The following is an 18,995-nucleotide window of genomic DNA, read 5'->3' on the forward strand; positions in this document are numbered from 1 at the left end:
CGAAAGGCACGAATGCGTTTTCAGATAATTTTTACAGCGTGTAACTTATCGCTCGTCGCACGCTCAAACATAAATAATTTCGCTGGATTCGTTCCGAAGTTACGATCCGTTTTATTTTAGCATTATCAACTCTACACACCGACCCAATGCTAGTAGAATGTCATTTATTTTCGTCATTGATAACGTTTTTGAACTGTTTGGCATTCTTTGCCCTGTTTTCAAGCCTCTCTGTATTATTTGCTAGTGAAAATTTCGAAAAATTGTTCACGTTATAGGAAATTCCAAATAAGTCAGGCTAGATTCTCTTCGTTAAGGTTTTAGTATAAATTTGGAGTCGTAGTGGGTAAAATTCTGATGCTAGATCGACTAATTATATCTAGCTGATTCAAGAGAAAACGCAAAATAAATTCGCTCGGTTAATTTCGCGATACAAATTTAAAATTCTAGTAACATTTTGCAATTAGATTCAATGTCTTTCGGATGTTGTTAATTTTCCTTTTGTATTTTTGCTTCCATATAGGCGGTTTTTATCACTCGATATCTATATCGTGACTGTTATCGAAATGATATATCGTTTGCTAAAGTGTGTCGATGCGCGCATGAAAATGCCAAACAATTTTTCTAGGACGATTTAGAAACGCTTCGAGGCGTTTTATCGTTGAAAGCGATATTCCTTATGCAGAAAATAGCGTGCACAATACATTCCTGCGATTCCACATTGCGCACGTTCCTTTTCACTTCTCGTCTGTGAATCACGACCAATCTATATATATACATATATATTGGAAATTCCTCGTTTCCTTACAAATTTTCGAAATGATATCATTCAATATATTGTTTATTAAACTTTACGTGCAATGAACGTTGTTCATCGAACTTTTATTTATAGAACGTCTTTATTAAGATGTTAAATTAAATGTAAACACACATTTGCAACTCACTTTTTCATTTTCAGTTTCTTCGATCACGCGTAATTAATTTGGAAAAAATTCGTACGGTATTTTTTCCTAGATTTTTGCAATATGATAATATTGCCAGTATTTATTTTATTCGTGAATCATACCGCGTTCTCTCGCATCTAATTTTAGCATCGCGATAAACAAACGATACTCGTACGTATGCAAATTTAATTAACCTCGTCAGACGAGTCGAACAGCATCGGTGATTTCTTGAAATGTCCAGTTAGTACCGTTTAACGTGTTCGTTTAAATAGAAAGAGGGAATAATATTGTAGGTCTTTCCATTGGTTCTGAGAATGGATAAAATTTCTTGTTATCAGCGTAGTTGATCGAATAATTATTACATGGATATCGCTGCTGTCATCAGCTGGTGTAATTAAAAAGTCGTGTATACATAGGCACAGATGTCTGGACAACAACGCCCACGAAGACGGAAGTCGTAGATCGTAACAATGCATTGAAAGAGGCGCATATTTATAAAACCGTGTCGTACTTTTCTTCATTTCCTGCAACGTGCGACATTTTTTTATTGTGTCGGATACATTTGCGCAATAAAATTCTAAAAATAGGGTCCCTATAAAGTTAAGATAAAAAGAACGCCCCTTTTCCTTTCACCCAGGTTTCGTTTTCTCCTTTCCAATTTCATTTTATTTACACTCAAAATAATAAAAATACCGAAACACTATCAAGATACTGAAAATACGGAAAACCAGATGCAAACAAAACATTCACAGCGGTGAAAACTTTTCCTTCTTTGCGTTAACCGAACAAAATATTCTCACTTCTCGAACAGAACGATAGAAGCGAATAATGCAAATACTGAAAAGGAAATCGCCCCAAATTTACGTAGATCTTTAGACATCCGTTAGACTCTTTTCTCTTCTTCTCTGTTCAATCATCCATTCGTCTATTTCAAACAAGTCTCCAAAATGATACAACTCTTAAAAGAGGGACCTCACGAATTTTGCGTAGCGAAGAAAATCCTCTCTTCCTTCATCCTTCGAGAATCCTTCGAAAGATCTTCTCTGGTAAAGTTTACTGTACTATCAAAATCACAGCATCTTTGAGAAAATACAAAAACAAAAGGCAAATACCAAGAATATTAAAATAAAGACTTCGCGAGAACAAGCCGTGGTAACTAGAATAAGATCAAGACATGTTTAACCGACACATACGTACGAATTGGAAAATAATTTTCCTGTCGAACGCGACGCTTGCCGTGCCACACTCTTGAGGTTATCCACATAATCGTAAGAAAGAAAAGAACATAATATCGACGATGATAATAACGATATCCTCGCATCGATTCCGCCCCAGCGAAAGATCATCGACTTCCATGAACAATGATCTTATACTACTCGATCAGACTTTAAATAAAATAAATAGTAATAACAATAACGCAAGTCTAGCAGCGACAGACTCTAGGTTGTCATTTTTACTTTTTTCGTCCATTCGCCCATGAGCGACTTTCGTTCGAATGTAAAATCAAACCGCCGAGAAGTTGATCTTCTTAGGGGCGTCTTCGTGGAATACGGCGCGCGTTTTCCTTGGGTGCTGAGCCGCGTGTAAATCGCGTAATCCCCGTGGCTAGAGGCGTCGGCTACCTGTTGAATCCTATGCCCTCGATCGACCGCGTGTTCGAGTCAGTCTCGCGAGAGGAAATCGAGGCGTACGTTATTCCCCAAGTTACGTGAGAACTCGACTCCGAATTCCATCGTGCGAGTACCTCATCGATGTGAGCCGCTTTCATTGGCATTTTCGGGCGCTACCTGCGGCTCGCGGCCCTATGGAAGCTCATAGGGGCCCACAGGGGGAGAGATTACGTCATTCGAGAACCTCTCGAGGATGTTACGAGGATATTAGAATGCGTGACCAGTTCCTTCGTCACGAACTGAACCTGTGGATCTTTTCTACGTCAGGAATTGGATGGTCGATTCGTGTGCTCTTTGGGCAATCCGTTTCGAAATTTATATATTACGTTGGCTCACGAAAGTGTTTGAACACTCGCCATAGAAATTATCTTTATGTCTATATCGTGCGTGTTATATAAAACATTTTGAGATTTCACAAGCATCGTATTATATATTATATTCGTTGCCGTAACAGTAATAATTTAATGAATATTTAATAATATTAAATTATATTATCATATAACGTTAGCTAATCCAAGCTTCATCTTTATCCAATTAATCTCATAAATATTATACTTGTTGGTGTATCAGAGACAGTATCATAATAATAATTTTTGTTTTCGAACAAACTATTTTTGTCGCTTAGTTCACGCAGGATAATTGATTTTACCGCGTTTTATCCAGCAATCGTCGGCTTTTCTACTACTTCTGTTTTTTAATGAACGTATTATAGTATATTTACGTGTTTTAAATTGTAAGTAATCTGAAAGTGATTCGATATGATCAATCCAATGAATCAATCAGGAAGTATACAGTGATTCACGTAAAATGTGATCGAACTATCCTTGAAATTTATTTTCAGAAGCATTTTTCCCCTGCTTAACGTCAAACAGTTTTCCTTTCAATTAATCCTTCCATAAAAAAAATTCTACGATCACAAGCTCGTTAAGATATCAGTGATCGATGCTCCTTTAATCTCGCCGTGATCTTTGAACTTGCGAGCTTTCGTACGTTCCTCGAGTTACACAAAATTTATCGACAATAGAGAAATAAAATTCGACGAAAAAAGACCCGAGGAACATAACGCGCGAAATTCGAACCACTCTTGATCACTCGAAATTATCATCAGCTACCGTAAACCGAGCGTTTCCAAATCCATAGAGTGAAGCGTGCTTCCGGTATCCAAACCGGCACGCAGTATCCAGATACCCATATTCCTTCTTTGCTCGGTTGTATTTCAAGGTTTCTAGAGTTTCTCGACTTTCCTGGTATCGTCTACTTGTCTATCCGAACAGGTATACACAGTCGAGTACCTGTCCACTGGAGGGCATCGGGTTTTGAAACGAGCCACATGGTCGTGCATACCACGGGAAAGAAGATCTGTCGTCATCGTTGTCTTCATCATCTTCAACGATCCAGTCGTCTTCGTCTTCGCCGTAGTTTGCTCGTGATAGTTGCACGAACGTAGAAAGGGAGAGAAGGGGAAGTGAGCTAAGTGACGGGACGGTTTCGATGGGACTCGAGGACGTTCACCTTTTTTCGTGACTTCATCGAGGCTGGTACACGCTGGTAAAAGTGACTTCTGCCAACTAGAATCCTATAGGTCGCCGTAGATTCTCGACCAACCAAAGATACTACTTACGTTTGCGGGACGAGTGGAAACTTTTACAAGAGGTTTACTTAGGAGCAGCAGATTTACTTACTTGGTAAATCGTTGGCTCTCTTTCTGCTCTAGAGTTCCTCGACCCTTTGGAATTCCAGAGGTTTTAGGCGATTAGGATTTAAGACGTCGAAGACGGGCGTGTTGATGGAATTAGGAAGGCGCGAGGTTGGGCTGAATTATTGGGCGGGAATTGGGATTTGCGAATTTCGTTGTCCACCGATGTTTGGGAATGTTCGATGAGTTTGTTGAAAATTTGAGAGATATCACTGGAATTAAATTTGTAGATTTGAACAAGTTATTACTCGTTAATTTTCAATTCGTAGCTTTGAAAAATTAATTTTCATCGCACAAATTGAGAATATCCGGTCTTCTCCGAGAACTTAACTTTCAGTAGTTTACCAACTTTAACTCCCTTTTTTAATTTCTCTCCGTTGAAACTCCAACATCCGTTAAGTTCTCAACGTTCTAAATGTAATGCAATAAAAGTTCCAAATCCAAAGCATCCAAGAACTTGGAATTCCGTGTCTTCGAAGACTAAGTAAATATACAATCTCTAAATCCTAAAGGAAACCTGTTCGTCACGAAGGAGTCTTTAATGTCGGTTTAAGATCTTTTGCGTAACTCTGGATATTTGGTCGCGCATGCAAGGTGTTCTTCAGAAGGGAACCAGTCGTTTCTGTGTGACGAACGAACGCGAACATTATCGAGAACTAACAATCAAGATCGTAACGGCTTAATCGAAACGTTTTATTGCACGTGAATATATAATCACGTCGGTAGATTTACAGCCGGCGACTTTATATTCGTTTGTCAAACCGGATTCTTAAAACCAGATAAGCCAAAATGTAGGTCAGACGAAAGAAATGTTTAATTTTTAGTTCTGTAGAATCTTTTAGCACCGAATTTAGTATTTAATTAATAATTTATTTCATAGCCACATCTGGGTAATTGAAATTAAATATTCGGCTCGTTGTCCTTTAGTTAGATTTCATAGTAGAGCTGAGTTTCTGCGAGGTAATTTAGGCTGTCTGTAACACGGTCCTTTGATATCAAGGCGACGATTGAATTCAATTTGTACTCGTGTGTTTGATTTCTATGAAATTTAATATTCGTTTAATTCCAAATTCCTTGACTTCAATTTTTACGACGAGCTTCTTCGCGATACATTTTTAGAATCTTTTTTTTTTTTGGAAATTTAATTCGGTAGTGGTCCAAATTTATTTAATTTTAAATTCGTTGATCTGAATTTTTAAATTTTTGGCAATGGGTATTTTAATAATAAAGTTTAGTTACAATTTTTCCATGAAATTTATTTTAGTAGTAACCAGAATTTATTTAATTGACTTCGATGAGAATCATTGTTAGCAACTGCGTCGTCTTCCCCAAAAGTTTGTAAATTATGTTCGCTCGGTGACCACGATTTTTACGATCGTTTCCATACATCTAGAGTTTGCCAGCGAGTTGGCGAACAGAAAGGTCAATTCTGTCGGATACTTGGCATAACTGCACGCCTTGTCGCCTCGTTCCTTGCAAATTCGCGATTGTTTTCCTGTTTCTGAACGGGAAATACCGGTTTTCGTTGTACTTCTTTTTTACAGTCCCAACTTTTAAATGTTTTCCAGCACTTTTTGGCTTTTTATTTTATGCCCGTTTTGAACTTTAAACCGGTTTTCATTTCACAGGACCAGATAAAAATAGAGTACTAATACAGAACAAAATCATGTTTATATTATGATATTTCTTCTTGCCAGCAGATATAAAAAACGAATTATATCGCATATTTGATCTTCTGGATTAATTGGTTCATAAATATTTAAATTTAAAAATGTGAATTTAAACGATCACAATACTTAAACATATTAATATTTATTGCATCGATCTCTGAAATATTCAATATTACGATTGTGCATGCAGTGTTACATACATAATTAAACGTATGATAAACGTTTCGTAGAATGATATCGTGTAATATTTCTTTCGTTTTTCTGTATTTCCCCGATGATTATACAAATCAATTGATAACTTCTCTACTCGCAACGTAATTCTTCATACGGCTGTTTTATTACAAAGGCACTTCGCGTATTTATTTCTTGCCTGACTATTAAACAATCGGTGTATATTCGATTAAACAATCTGTTTAAGCATACGAAGCAAATAGATAATTATTAATTTTCAGATTTAATAATTTAATAATATCGCCCTCGTAAGAGGGAATTCAATTCGGAGGTTCGATCACGTACAAAACGTGCTTAACGAAGATAACAATTTCATTTGTTTACCGACAATTTTATGGTAAATATCCACGGTTATGGTTTCGTGCTGTAACCGTATCTTACAAATGACCTTTCAATAAATGTATTTCGATAATTCTGTAATCATATCTCTAACTATTTTTCAGTAATCGTATCTCGATAATTTTCTAATTGAAAACGAAGAAAACAAGCCTCTCAACGACGTGATCTCTCGTTTCTCTATTTGAAATTTAGACACTGAAAGCTGAGAATAGCTCGATTTAAATACTGTTTCATCCGTATGGTTCGTTCGATTAAAAATCTGCTCCGTCGTGAAATAGTTAGATATAGCATACCAGACGAACAAAAGGGAATAAAAAATATTCTAATAATATAGTACGCTTAATCTGATTTTTTTAAATCCTCGACCTTGAGCAGTGTCGTGGGGTCATAGGTGTCACACAGCTGCTTGTATTAGGTTCTGTTAATTATATTCTGCATTTTACACGATAAAGATTATCATTGGTGATACGGCGTAAAGTACAGGATACAGATTAAAGTTAAGTAACCTAATTTAAACCGAAGCCCGAACTATCGCGTGTGTCACCTGTGATTCTAGGATATCGCTAGTCGAGGATTAAATTTCGTAATTTGGAAACAAACATTTAATCCGATTAATACATCTTGCGGTATATGTTGTTAGAAAAAATATTATAAAAAATCGAGGCAGTAATATAAACATATATAACACGAACTAATTACGATATTACGGATACACTTCGTACATCTCCTGTTTTTTCAATCGCGAATAAAAATATTTCAAGTTCAATTGTTCTAATCCGATGGTGTACATTTACTTTTAAGTACGAACGATTTGAAATTTGTCAAGCGATATTATTACACGACTTAAAAATTCTTCTCAAAATTCGTATCGCGTACACATCGCGAAAAACCATAAGAATTAGAAAATTATCTTTAAAATTATCCGCATTAAAAAATTCGTCGATCGGATAAATTAATAGAAATTGAAAAGATCGTAATTCATTGCGACGCCACAATTCCGACAATTCTTCTTTATTTCCCAGTGTCGTACTGGATTTGTATCTGTACAATAATTAATGTACAAGTTGCAATGGAAGTATCGATTGCTTGGAACTCGGACGTAGAACGTAGATAGCAGTGGTTTTCGAGCAACCATGAACGTGACCCGAACGTATATCGACTTTTTACGTGAACTAGGCCCTCCATGGTCACCTATAGTATAACATATGACACCTTGGTGGATCGATACTTCCATTAGAAGGAAAACGATGATGGTTAGCTGCGAAAAACGTACGTAGGAATTCGCGAAATGTGACGAGCTCGTGTCAATTTTCCAATGGCTGATGTATCCTTGGCTCTTATCGCTGCGAAAATGATAGACAACGTCGATTGTTCATTAGCAGTCAGCCGTTGTTTATGCGATTTTATATTTTTAGACATAACCGAGGGAGTGAAATAGAGACTCTTCCTAAATATTACGATGGATATTTCGTTTTAGATATTTTGCAAAAATATTACATTCGTACAGATTTGTATAGTATATTATCGTATTACATGTTGATAGCGTATAGTGGATATACGCATAATATACGTATGTTGAATTTTTCCTAATTAATTATGTATAAACTACATTGGTTCGCATCCAGTAAGCAAATTTAGAAACCTGTTGGTAATTTGACTTTTTATAACATATTGATACACGTTAGGCTACTTTCGAAAGCTATAAATTTACTATCTTTTCATATTTCTATAATCGATAACTGCGTTCACGTATTTTTGTCAAATTTGGCAATCGTTCGTTTAAGAATCGAATAACAGCGTCACGATCGAAAAGAGATTCGTTTGATGTATTTCATGTATTCTATAGAAACCATAGACGAATTGAATAAAATAGAGTATCAACAGTGACCAAACATATTATTATACTTATTGACATCTGATCGAAGGCCAATGTCGCGTTATTCGCGATTGTCGTAATTAATTTCCGTCAAACTTGCAGTTTCTCTATTTTTCAAATAAAATCTCACGATTTTACTATTACTGTGCTTCTTCGAGCATCGGAACGACAGTTGGTTGGACGAAAACGTGACTGTCGCTCGTCCGTTCGAGGGGCTGGCGAAGGAATCGCTTTACCGCGACCGAAGAAAAATGATTTGTCGCAACGTCGAAGCGGAAATTAGCAGTTAGCAACCATAGATTTCTACGGTTTCGCGAAGGCACTGACACGAACGGGCTGAACCAGCGAAATAACTGTCGGAGAAAATTGCTGAGCTACGACACCGTCGGCTCTTGCACTTCCCGTACGGCTCCATGGCGAATTAATATCGACGTCGAAACTACTGTGATAGACGTAACAATTACTTTCTCGAGGCTAACTCGACGTTGTTTATGGTTACAAAGTGACGCTGAAGATAAATTATCCGAGAAATCGAAGATAAAAAGTTATAAAAATTACCTCGTTACGTCATTGCTTTGTTATGCAAGTGATAGGGAGCCGATAAAAATTGATAGTTGTTTGATAGAAATGAAAAAAGTTTACTAATAAATGCGAATAATTTTTTGATAGAAATAGAAATTTGAAACCATATTTAGGACTAATTTAGAACGATCGCATGTATTATAGTTTGATTTTCAATGGAAGCGAAGGATGCGTTTCGATGAAAAGTTACAATTAAAATTGGTTCTTAAGTGTTGGCCAACTGGTTAACGGGTAACTGTAATTGGGGATTACCGAACAGACTTCGAAAAAGAACAGGTGATGTTTAATTGGCACTTCTGCTTGATAATGGGTTAGTTCGAACGGTCTGCGATATAACAAGATGTCGATGTCAGTAGTAAAATCAAGCTTCTGTTCAATTTGAAAGATAGTTGCTACGTACTTGCAACTAACTATAATTTATAATTTTATTAATAGCGATGGATTAATTTATTTCGTATGTTAAACAGCGAACGATATCAAAGGCACGCGTTTATGAACAATAGTACGCTGAGTTAACGAAAATTGTTGAAACGTGACAAGTCAGTCTATTTCGATTAAATTCCTTTCCATAATTTATGGTCCAAAAACTTATTTTTTGTACTTTGCAGCGTTATAAATATCGAATATTATAAATATTCCAGAAAATTTGTATTTCAAATAATAATTACAAACTAAATTCGATATAAAAATTCATAAAGCCACGGTACGTTCCTCAAATTTCACCCTTACATCGTCCTGCAGTTCGCGATTCGTTTCAACGTAACAGCCTATAAACTCAAAACGCTTCAACAGACTCAAAACGTGTTTTAGCACGAAATTAATGTTATCTGTCGATGCACTTCAAACCGGAACCCGATTTCCTCCGAAGAGACTCGACAGAATCGAGACGAACGACGTTCAAAATCGAAGAAAAATCTGCGGAAGCACCCTTATCTCCGAGTTCCGCGATAAAATGACCCGTTAGCGACTTCCGGCGGAAGTGAAACCGTGTAAGGAGCTGGATAAACGGCGATGCTGCGACTGAAGCATAACGGAAAAGCAGACGGGGGTAGAAGGAGCGCGTACCAGAGGAGAGAGACCAGGTTGAAAAGAGACGATCGTTGGAGATGAAAAAGGAAGAGTGGTGTCGCGACCTTGGGCTCGAGTTCCGCATTGCTGAAGCGCAACAGATCTCGCGTATCCAGTCGTTGAACGTGTCAGTTCTCAGTTGGCAACGCGACCGGTTGCTTCAACATTTCTCCTTTAGAAACTGGAAACAGCTAGTTTGAAAAACCAAGAAAATTTTCTACTTCGTATTTCTCTTCGCTCGTATTTCATTTCCTCTCTGTCTCTTGGTTTATTTTCTCTTTTTCATTTTCTTTCCTCTCTTAATCGAGTAAAATCCAATGAAATAGAATTTTTTCGCGGATGGAACGATTAGAAAAGAACGTTGGAAAAGTGTCGTGAAGCTGGGAGAAGATAGTTTGAAAGACAAAGTTTCGTTCGTTTCTCTCCCTGTTTTTTCTTCCTTCGCTATTTCTTGGTCGAGAAAAAATAGCAGGGTCTTCTTTCCGATCGATATGGTTTAAAAGAGCATGTCGGAAAGACGTTGCCATAACGAGCTACTTCAAAAGACGAAGAAAATTTTGTAGTTCGCGTCTTTGTTTTATTCCCACTGTTTCGTTTATGGTCTTCGATGTCCCATGTTTCGAACGAAGTAAAGTGGAAGCATAGGTGAAGAACATATAGTGAATTCTTTGTGGTTGGAAGAGCACGTTGAAAAAGTGTCGCGAAGCTAGAGCCACGGTCCCAGATTGTTGGTTGCTAATTGTCTAGGGCAGAATAATTGTCTCGTTTCTGGAAAATCACCGGCTTTGTTCTGCCGTCCGTTAGAGAAACGACCCATAACGAGCGAGGAGAAAGAGCAAAAGCCGCGACGCGACTCAAATGAATTACGATACGGAAGAACTTTGAATAGAATTGCGTCCGTGCCACGATTGTTTGAACGTTCGTTGGATTAATCGTCTTCTTTTTAATACCAGGACTATCAAACCTATTAAAATGCGTTTCAGATCCTTTACTTTAACAAACTAGTAACTTTTGCATGACTTTCGTCTACTCGTTTATATTCGAAGCAATGTTTATTTCATCACATACGTCTTTTTCACAATTGCAAAGGCTAAAAATCGAAAATCTATCATCCTGACAAATTTGCCGATTCTAGCGTTGAAAGACTGTCCACTGAACGCGACGAAGAATGTGTAGGAATACGATCTATCTGGCCAAAGACTTTTGCAGGTTATTATACAGCTAATTCTTTTCTCCGAGTAATTCGATTTAGGAACTGTTTCGTCACTGCCGGATAATTTGTCTCTGAAATATCCTGTATGGACGTTCACTTTTAGTAAGAGCACATTGTATCAACTTTCGAGCGGAGGCTGAGAATATCTTTCCCCTTGCAACCATGTAACGCAATCACGTGTAACGGTATCCACCTCAAAACGTGTCGAGACTTTCGCAACCTATCAGCAAGATATAATAGAAGTTCACCCGTGATATAGACAGCCGAGCTATCGAATCTCACGCGAAACTGTCCTTCCTTTTCAACGATTGTTTTCGGGTTCAGCGTCCGATTTTTCAAGTGTATAACACGTTCTGCAACAGTTATTAGCATTCAATGTCTTCGTAAAAGTAGCTGGAGTTAGAAGGTTGAAGTTATTTTCTTTTTTGTTTTCTGTCGAAGAAAAGTATCGTAGAAAGTACCTGTAAGAATCTTCGCTTCGACTTTCCTATTGCTTCGTCTTAATATTCATGAGGAAAGGTAACAGCTATCGTTAGAAACTTTTATCGTGATCGGAGGAAATAGACGGTATCGTGAGAGTGTAGAAATTTCAGGAAATTTGACAAAGAAATCCGACCCTTCTCCGCAACGTACGATAACAATCGCCGAAACTTAAATAAGATATAGGATAGTTCAACAAAAATAAAAGGTAGCCCAAAATATACGTTGATTGGAAGATAAAGAGTCGGCAAACATCTTCAAACCTCCTTAGAACAAATAAAAACAATCGACCACAAAAACTCAACATTTGGGTCTAAAAGTCTAACGATCGATCCCATAAACCCAACAATCTTGCGTCTAAAGTCCTCTCCCATAAAACCTAAAACTCATCATCACCTCGACTCGGTCATAAACCATTATGCGTAACAGAATCTGCAAACGAAACAAAATAAAAGAAAGGGAAGCCGGGCAGTGACCGGAAGGCGGAGCTAAGCTATGCAACGCTATGCACAAAGTTTCAAAATATTTGTTTCGATAGTCGTGTTTCGATCGGCTTAGCTTAGCTTTCGGTGAAAACAGTTCCTTGCGCCGTGCCGCTTATTTGCCCAATCGATTAATTTCATAAAACGAAGAGCATTGGGTTCTCTCCAAGATTATTTTTTCGCTTTGTTAACAAGCAATGGATGAGCGATATTTTACGTTTTACGTGATGTACGACATCTGGTTTATTAATTTCTCCATGTCTCGGAAAGTCGTACAGTGGCGTTTTGCAAAACTTCTGCGGTTTGTTGGCAAGATGTCAAAAATTGAACCGAATCCTTTAGTTATGTTACGTGCGACTTGCGGAGAGACGGAGAAAGCTAATAGACCAGGATGTATCGTAGATCCTAACGCGACATAAAACATAAAACATCGCGCCTATTATTATTTCGATATTCACCGATAAAGCGATATTTTTTTAGACGACCTAGTGCCTGAGACAAGCTCGAATCGAGCGCTCAAAAATCGACACGCTCAAAAATGTCAAAAGACGAAGTCAAAGTAAACACTTTGCCGTGCGAACAACCAAATATTTTTAAATTACGGCGTAGCACTGCTCGGCTTAGCTTTTTCGATGGTTCTCCGGTAAAAGAGGGAAAAAAGTGCGGAACCTTGCGCGTTGACCTTGACTGTTGTCGAGTTCCGCATTGCTGGAGCGCGAAGGGCCTCAAGGGAAGGGCCACTTGTAAGATCGTTGGCCTGGTGGGAAGAAGGGCGAAGAAGAGAGACTGTACCCGTTGCTGGCAGCTTCGGCCTTCAACTTGACCGGCCCGACTAGCGCCCTTCTCTTTGGTCGAGGCAAGCGTGACCGCTTCGGGATACGAGCACGTACAATTTTAGATGCGGGGTCCTTGACACCTTCGGCAATGAGACAACTGGCAGCCATTGACAGCCTCGAACGTTGCTCCCCCCGTCCATTGATTCGCACCGCGAGTCCTCCGTTGGTTTGGCTTGGCCGCGTATGTGCCTGGCAACCAGCGAGCGTACAAGAGAGACGAGCAACCTTTCCAGCGATCGGAGACTTCCAAGACGGATCGAGACTCTAACCTGTTAACCGGGTTATGCCTTAACGCATTGTCGACAGGTCACCAGTGAACTCGTGTATTTATGCACAAAGTTCAGTTGTTAGCTTTTGCGTAAGGTAGTCGGTCGACGACGCGTTAACGCGTTAATTTTACGCGAATTTTATGTATTTTCCCTTCGCGCCGCAACGAATCGAAGTATGCGTATATCGAGATATAATCGAAGAGGATTTTTTATTAATTATCCTCTTAAAAGCAAACCATCCGTTTCCACTATTGATCGTTACAGTCGCTCGAGGAGCCCGAGCCATGAATTGCGCCTAATAATTTTCTTTAAAATCTAAACGGAAACAGTTTTTTCATCGATCCTCGTAAATTCGAACCGGTTTTCCAAATTTCAAAGATTACAGTCGCATTGAAAAATATTTCGGAAATTAACTCGATTCGTTGACTAGCGCGCCAGTTTTATACGTTTTATCTTGCGAAGACATTATGCAATACCTGCGCACTTCTTTCTGACAATGTTACCTAAGTCAGTCGTATTGTTAGCTAATTGCTCGGTCTATTAGGTACAAAAATGTGCACAGTACACGTAACACGCAAAACTATGATAACGTGTTGAAAACGTAGTTGCGTTATGGTTATTTAACAGGCAACACGAATTTCTGCCTAGCCTTCGTTTTTTCAATTATATTCATAGAGATACGAATTTGCGTAAATTCGAACTTGTGACATAGCGATGTTCTGCTTGCAGGGCCTCGGCCAGGATGTTCTCATGGGAGCCAAAGAGGAAGAATGGGGCAACGCGTTAAACGTGCGAGATAAATCCTCGCTGGGAGTTGTGTTAAGGGATCGTTTGATGACGGATGCCGCCCTCGGAGGTCCACGACCGATCAAGTCCGAGCACAATTATAGTTTGTTGGCGTCGAGTCCTCCTCCAAGCCCCGCGACACCCGGTGCCAACCCCCATACACCTAATTCCGGATCGTCCGCCGATAGGGTTGGCGCTTCTCTATCCACCACTAGTTCCTCCATCGATTCTACTAATCTGGATCATCATAAATCGTTGGACATTCGAAGCAGAATCGATGGTAAGAGCACACGAAAACTTGGACTGTAGTTGTAATCTCTTTTGGGAAATTTTTTATAGGTCGACAGGAAGCCCTGTTAACGTTACAAAATCTTTAATAGCACCAATAGCAGTTATAAGTTATGCGAATTCAGTTGGAAAGAATTCATTTCCTCATCTAGTAACTACGATATCTTTATCTAATGTTTAAGATAGTTAATCTTCGAATATTTACATCTTATTATTTTATCAATCTTATTTTTTATTGCCACATAGATGCAGAAAATAGGATATCCAACACTGCTGATAAAAACGAGCTTCCGCTAGACAAGGGATAATAAATCGATTTCATAAAACGATTAATTGGATTTCCAAGTAGTTGATCGTTTATTTTTTAATGAAAAGATTTCATTGAACAAATTCATTATTTGGGATAATTACGTAAGGTGATGTAGAAAAATCGATTCTTCGTAAATATTTTCGAAATGCGAATATCTCGTTGATGATACCGAAAAATATATTAGATAAGAGTCGAATGGTTTCTTGCAAGATATCGTTCGATGTGATTGTTTCACTTTTCGTGAGTGAGGAGAGATACGAAGGCCAGATTTTTGCTTTGTTCGGTAAAACATATATTTTTATATTAGTCGAGATTTATCGAGTAAATTTACTAATGAATTCTTTTATCTATATACTACATACTTTGTGATTTTATCTTATTCACCGATAGTTAGTTTCTTAGCATATTGTCATAGATGGTTCTTAATCGTGTCTTCTTAATGTTTTATCAGTGAATCCAATAATATGCTCGTGACTGCAAATAATCTTAGATAATCGTAATAGCATATAAGAGTGTATCCTACAGTAGATCCTGATATCATTATCGGTAAATCTTAAGACCTCTAACCATATCGGCAGAGAGTATTTATGTAATACAATTCGTAATCTTAGCAAAATCGGGAAACTTTAGTAACTGTATTAAATCCAAGAAATCTTACTTCTACCAGCGTCAGTTGCAACAAATTTTAATATCGTTGTTATCGTTAAAAAATTACGAGAATCTAATTGTAAGCCACAAAGACTCCTAATATCACCAACAGCAAAATTTTGATATTACAATTCTTAACTCGATAAAGCGCTGGTGCTAATAATACTAATACCAATAATGATAACAGTACTGATATTAATTCCACTAATATCCCCAAGAATCTTCACGAACACACTTGTCAGTTAGAAAAAATTGTCTCATCTGTCACACACATTATCATAAGAAAAGCTAGACAGAGCCACTGCTACATCCGTATGTAGTAAACAACTGCAAATTCTATTATTGTCTCCACTACTGTCAACTTTAATTTTTAACAAAATCTTAATACTATTTACAGCTTCGTTGCTATTTCCAACTGTGTACCTTTCTTTACCAACGTAGTCGTTGGACGTATCCAATGCGGTTTTACACCTACAAATTTCTCATAAACGCATACAGACTCGCAGCATAGTAATCCCTATAATATTCCATAGATAAGACACATTTCTGCTAAGGTTCGATCTCTCTGGTTGTGTTCATAAAAATGCAAATTCACAGAAACACGCGCGATCAAGAAGTGCGTGCTATAAAAAGATCTAGTGTCGTCATTAGCAGATCCAACAAATATTAAGGTTGTAGCGTAACTACTATACGCTATCCATTCTCAGTACCAGGATTCTCAACAACGCAAAGTCCTAACGTTACAATTTACGATCCTACTAATACTTGCACCTCCATTCACCGGCACATCTATCAGTCGCGAGAAACCTCCTCACCTTCCCACATTCGACTTTTAAGAACCTCTTCCTCGACATCATTACGGTGCATCGCGAATGACGGGGTAACGCTAATGCACGATACACTTGAAATACACTTGAAAGCTATAGCAGAATCTCCGATAGAGGAGGATATAACGTTACAGGTGTAACAGGAGTCTGATAATGCTGCTAATTTCAGGGAACCCCGTACTATTGGCAATATCCTGCCGTCATCAACGTGTCTCGTCAGTTTCGTTTATGCAGCCTGTGTACGTCGTTGATCCATTAACTCCTCGAGACGACACAGTTCGTATTATCGTATTGTTCAATGGTGTATCAGTAACGTGTAACGACTGGATCTGATAGCGGTTGTCGCGATCCGTTTGCTCGTCGTGATTTCATTGTACACATCTGCACACGTAATTTCGGACCTTGGCGTTGCCTGTTCAGTTTCTTATAATGCAATGGCGGATAGAAAAATATTTAGAACTGATACATAGTACCTATATACTTGGGTATTTGTGTACAGAAGAATACGTATGGAATAGCGTGCGAACACACGAAGATGGAGATAATTTAGGTTTAAAGTTGTCGGAAACGATCGTCTTATGCGAATAAAATGCGAAGTAAAGCGAAGAACGGATGATATTTTTGTTTTTGCAGATATGGAGGAGGAGTGTTTCCCGGCGATCTCAATGAATACCGCGTCGGGACGCGACGAGCTGCCTTCGTCGTCGTCCACGTCGTCTACCTCAACGATTATCCTAAAGAGAAGAAACAATGTAGTACCTGAAGACGTGGAGTGTACAGAGATCAAAGGTGAACCGATCAGCGCGCCTAGCAGTCCTTCCGAGTCTTGTCAAACGTCTATAACCGACGACAAAAACACGATAACCATGGTGTTTCCTCAGAGTCTCCATTTTTCGAAAAACCACATGTCGCAGACCAGCGATAGCGAGGAGGATGACGAGGAATATTATCAGGTACTTCCATATTTTCTCTATCTAGAATTCTTACAGATAGAATTCTTTTCGTGAAAGTGCGCAAGGGAATGTGTCAAATGTTCAAGGAATTCGTCGATTCTACGTATCCCCTTTTACATGTTGCTAAATGAGAGGCGGATAAAGTTTTGTAAACGCAAAGATCGAAGCGTACGATTATTAAAAATTGAGATACACGTTCGTCTTAACAATATATAATACGACGATTATTCAAACGATGAAGGAACTTTCAAGCGCGAATGTTCGTGTCTTGTAGTTATTCGTAAACGTATGCGAACACTTGTTCCAACAGATAACGTCAAATACCGAAACGTAGCTAATTATTAGAGTGGAACGATGTTAGTATAGATGTAACGACACGTGTTAGGTATTCCGTAATTTAACACGTGTAATTGTTACAGCAGAATGACTTTCACATGAATACTTTTCGCTTAATTCTGTTTGAACGAACTTCTATCGTTTTTATTCGAAGCAAGTTTTTGTAAATATTCTTATCTCTTTACGTCTCAATGGAGTGTTTAAAGTTCGAGAATTTCCCTTTTTACACTCTAGTGCATCTAAATGCAAATAAAATGCAAAAAGAAACGTAACATTTAGTAGATTTTCACGATAATTTCTCGCTTTTTCTTGACACGCCATATTCTTCGTTTTCCTATGTAATTACGATTTTAATTGATAGAATTTCAATTTAAAAAGAAACAGAAGAGCGAATATTCGACTATTCCAAAAAACAAAATTTCGTCGACGCTCGATACTCTTACTCGCTGATCTCAAATTACGAATATCTTTTCCTGATGCATCTAAGAATTATAAAGATGCTAATAGAAAACAAACTTTGTGTGTCACAGGGTATGGAGGTAGAAGAGTACAACGGGGAGGCGAACGATGAGAAACAGGCGGATCTACGCGCGTCCAGGCAGGGCCTACCGCCAACGCCGCCGAGCAGCGCCAGCTCCGACAGCGAGGGCACCGCTTCCGCTTCCTGTTCGCCGGAACGCCGAGATTCCCAGAGCTCCGCGCACGCACAGAATCTCAGAGGCCTGCTCACGCCCAGACTTTACATCACAAACGGCACGCACACCACCAGACAGCCGATACACACACCCTTGATTTCCTGTCAACCGGTGAGCCAAACTGGAATCTTTTTTAATTAACGCCACTTTTTTTCAGACGCATATGCAAAATAAGCGACTTCGAGTTATAAGATAGTCGACAATCTTGAAGTAAATTTATAATGTAATTACGAAATGTTTTTATGTTATAAGCGAGCCTATGTCACGAACGGTAGTAACGATTTCTTCTATTTTCATTGCAGATTTTTCAATGTCGCTGTATAAATACTCGATAAATTTTCAATTCTCAGAAAAAGTATGCATTTTCATAGCGCTAGTTTATTTACTGGAAGGAGATGGCGTAAATAATAGTGCCTATAATATATCATATTTTTCTTTACATTTCGTTTTTTGGCGCCTCGTTATTCATTCTGTCAATGAGCGAAATATTTTATGCGAAATAAATGATAATATAGCGATATAATGGAGTAACTAAGAACTCGATATAAGAGTATAATATTGTGTAGGAAATTAGAAATGAGAATGCAATAACCATCTTGTAATATAATAAGATATGGGCCTAAAGTACCAATAAATTATTATTATTATATTTTATGTGACGTATTTTACGCTTAATTGCGTGATTTACATTCTACACATGCTTTCATAAGAGTTTTATAAAAGGAAGGTACATCGCTTTTGACAGAAAATTTTGTTAAAAATTAAGCAAATATCTGATGTCTTATGCGAAATATGATTT

General features: G+C 38.2%; 1 protein-coding gene across 1 annotated transcript in view; it reads left to right on the forward strand.

Moving 5' to 3' along the window:
• Positions 1–18,995, forward strand: part of LOC117234978 (cyclic AMP-responsive element-binding protein 3-like protein 2) — a 48,088-nt gene that overhangs the window by 20,273 nt on the left and 8,820 nt on the right. The window contains exons 3-5 of the mRNA XM_033496579.1: positions 14,083–14,419; positions 16,846–17,165; positions 18,032–18,307. Coding sequence (XP_033352470.1) covers positions 14,083–14,419; positions 16,846–17,165; positions 18,032–18,307 — 933 coding nt within the window. The remainder of the gene's footprint in view (positions 1–14,082; positions 14,420–16,845; positions 17,166–18,031; positions 18,308–18,995) is intronic.

Source organism: Bombus vosnesenskii, unplaced genomic scaffold, assembly GCF_011952255.1.
Source record: "Bombus vosnesenskii isolate JDL3184/JDL3185 unplaced genomic scaffold, Bvos_JDL3184-5_v1.1 scf7180000013311, whole genome shotgun sequence".
In the NCBI taxonomy this organism is placed as follows: Eukaryota; Metazoa; Arthropoda; class Insecta; order Hymenoptera; family Apidae; genus Bombus; species Bombus vosnesenskii.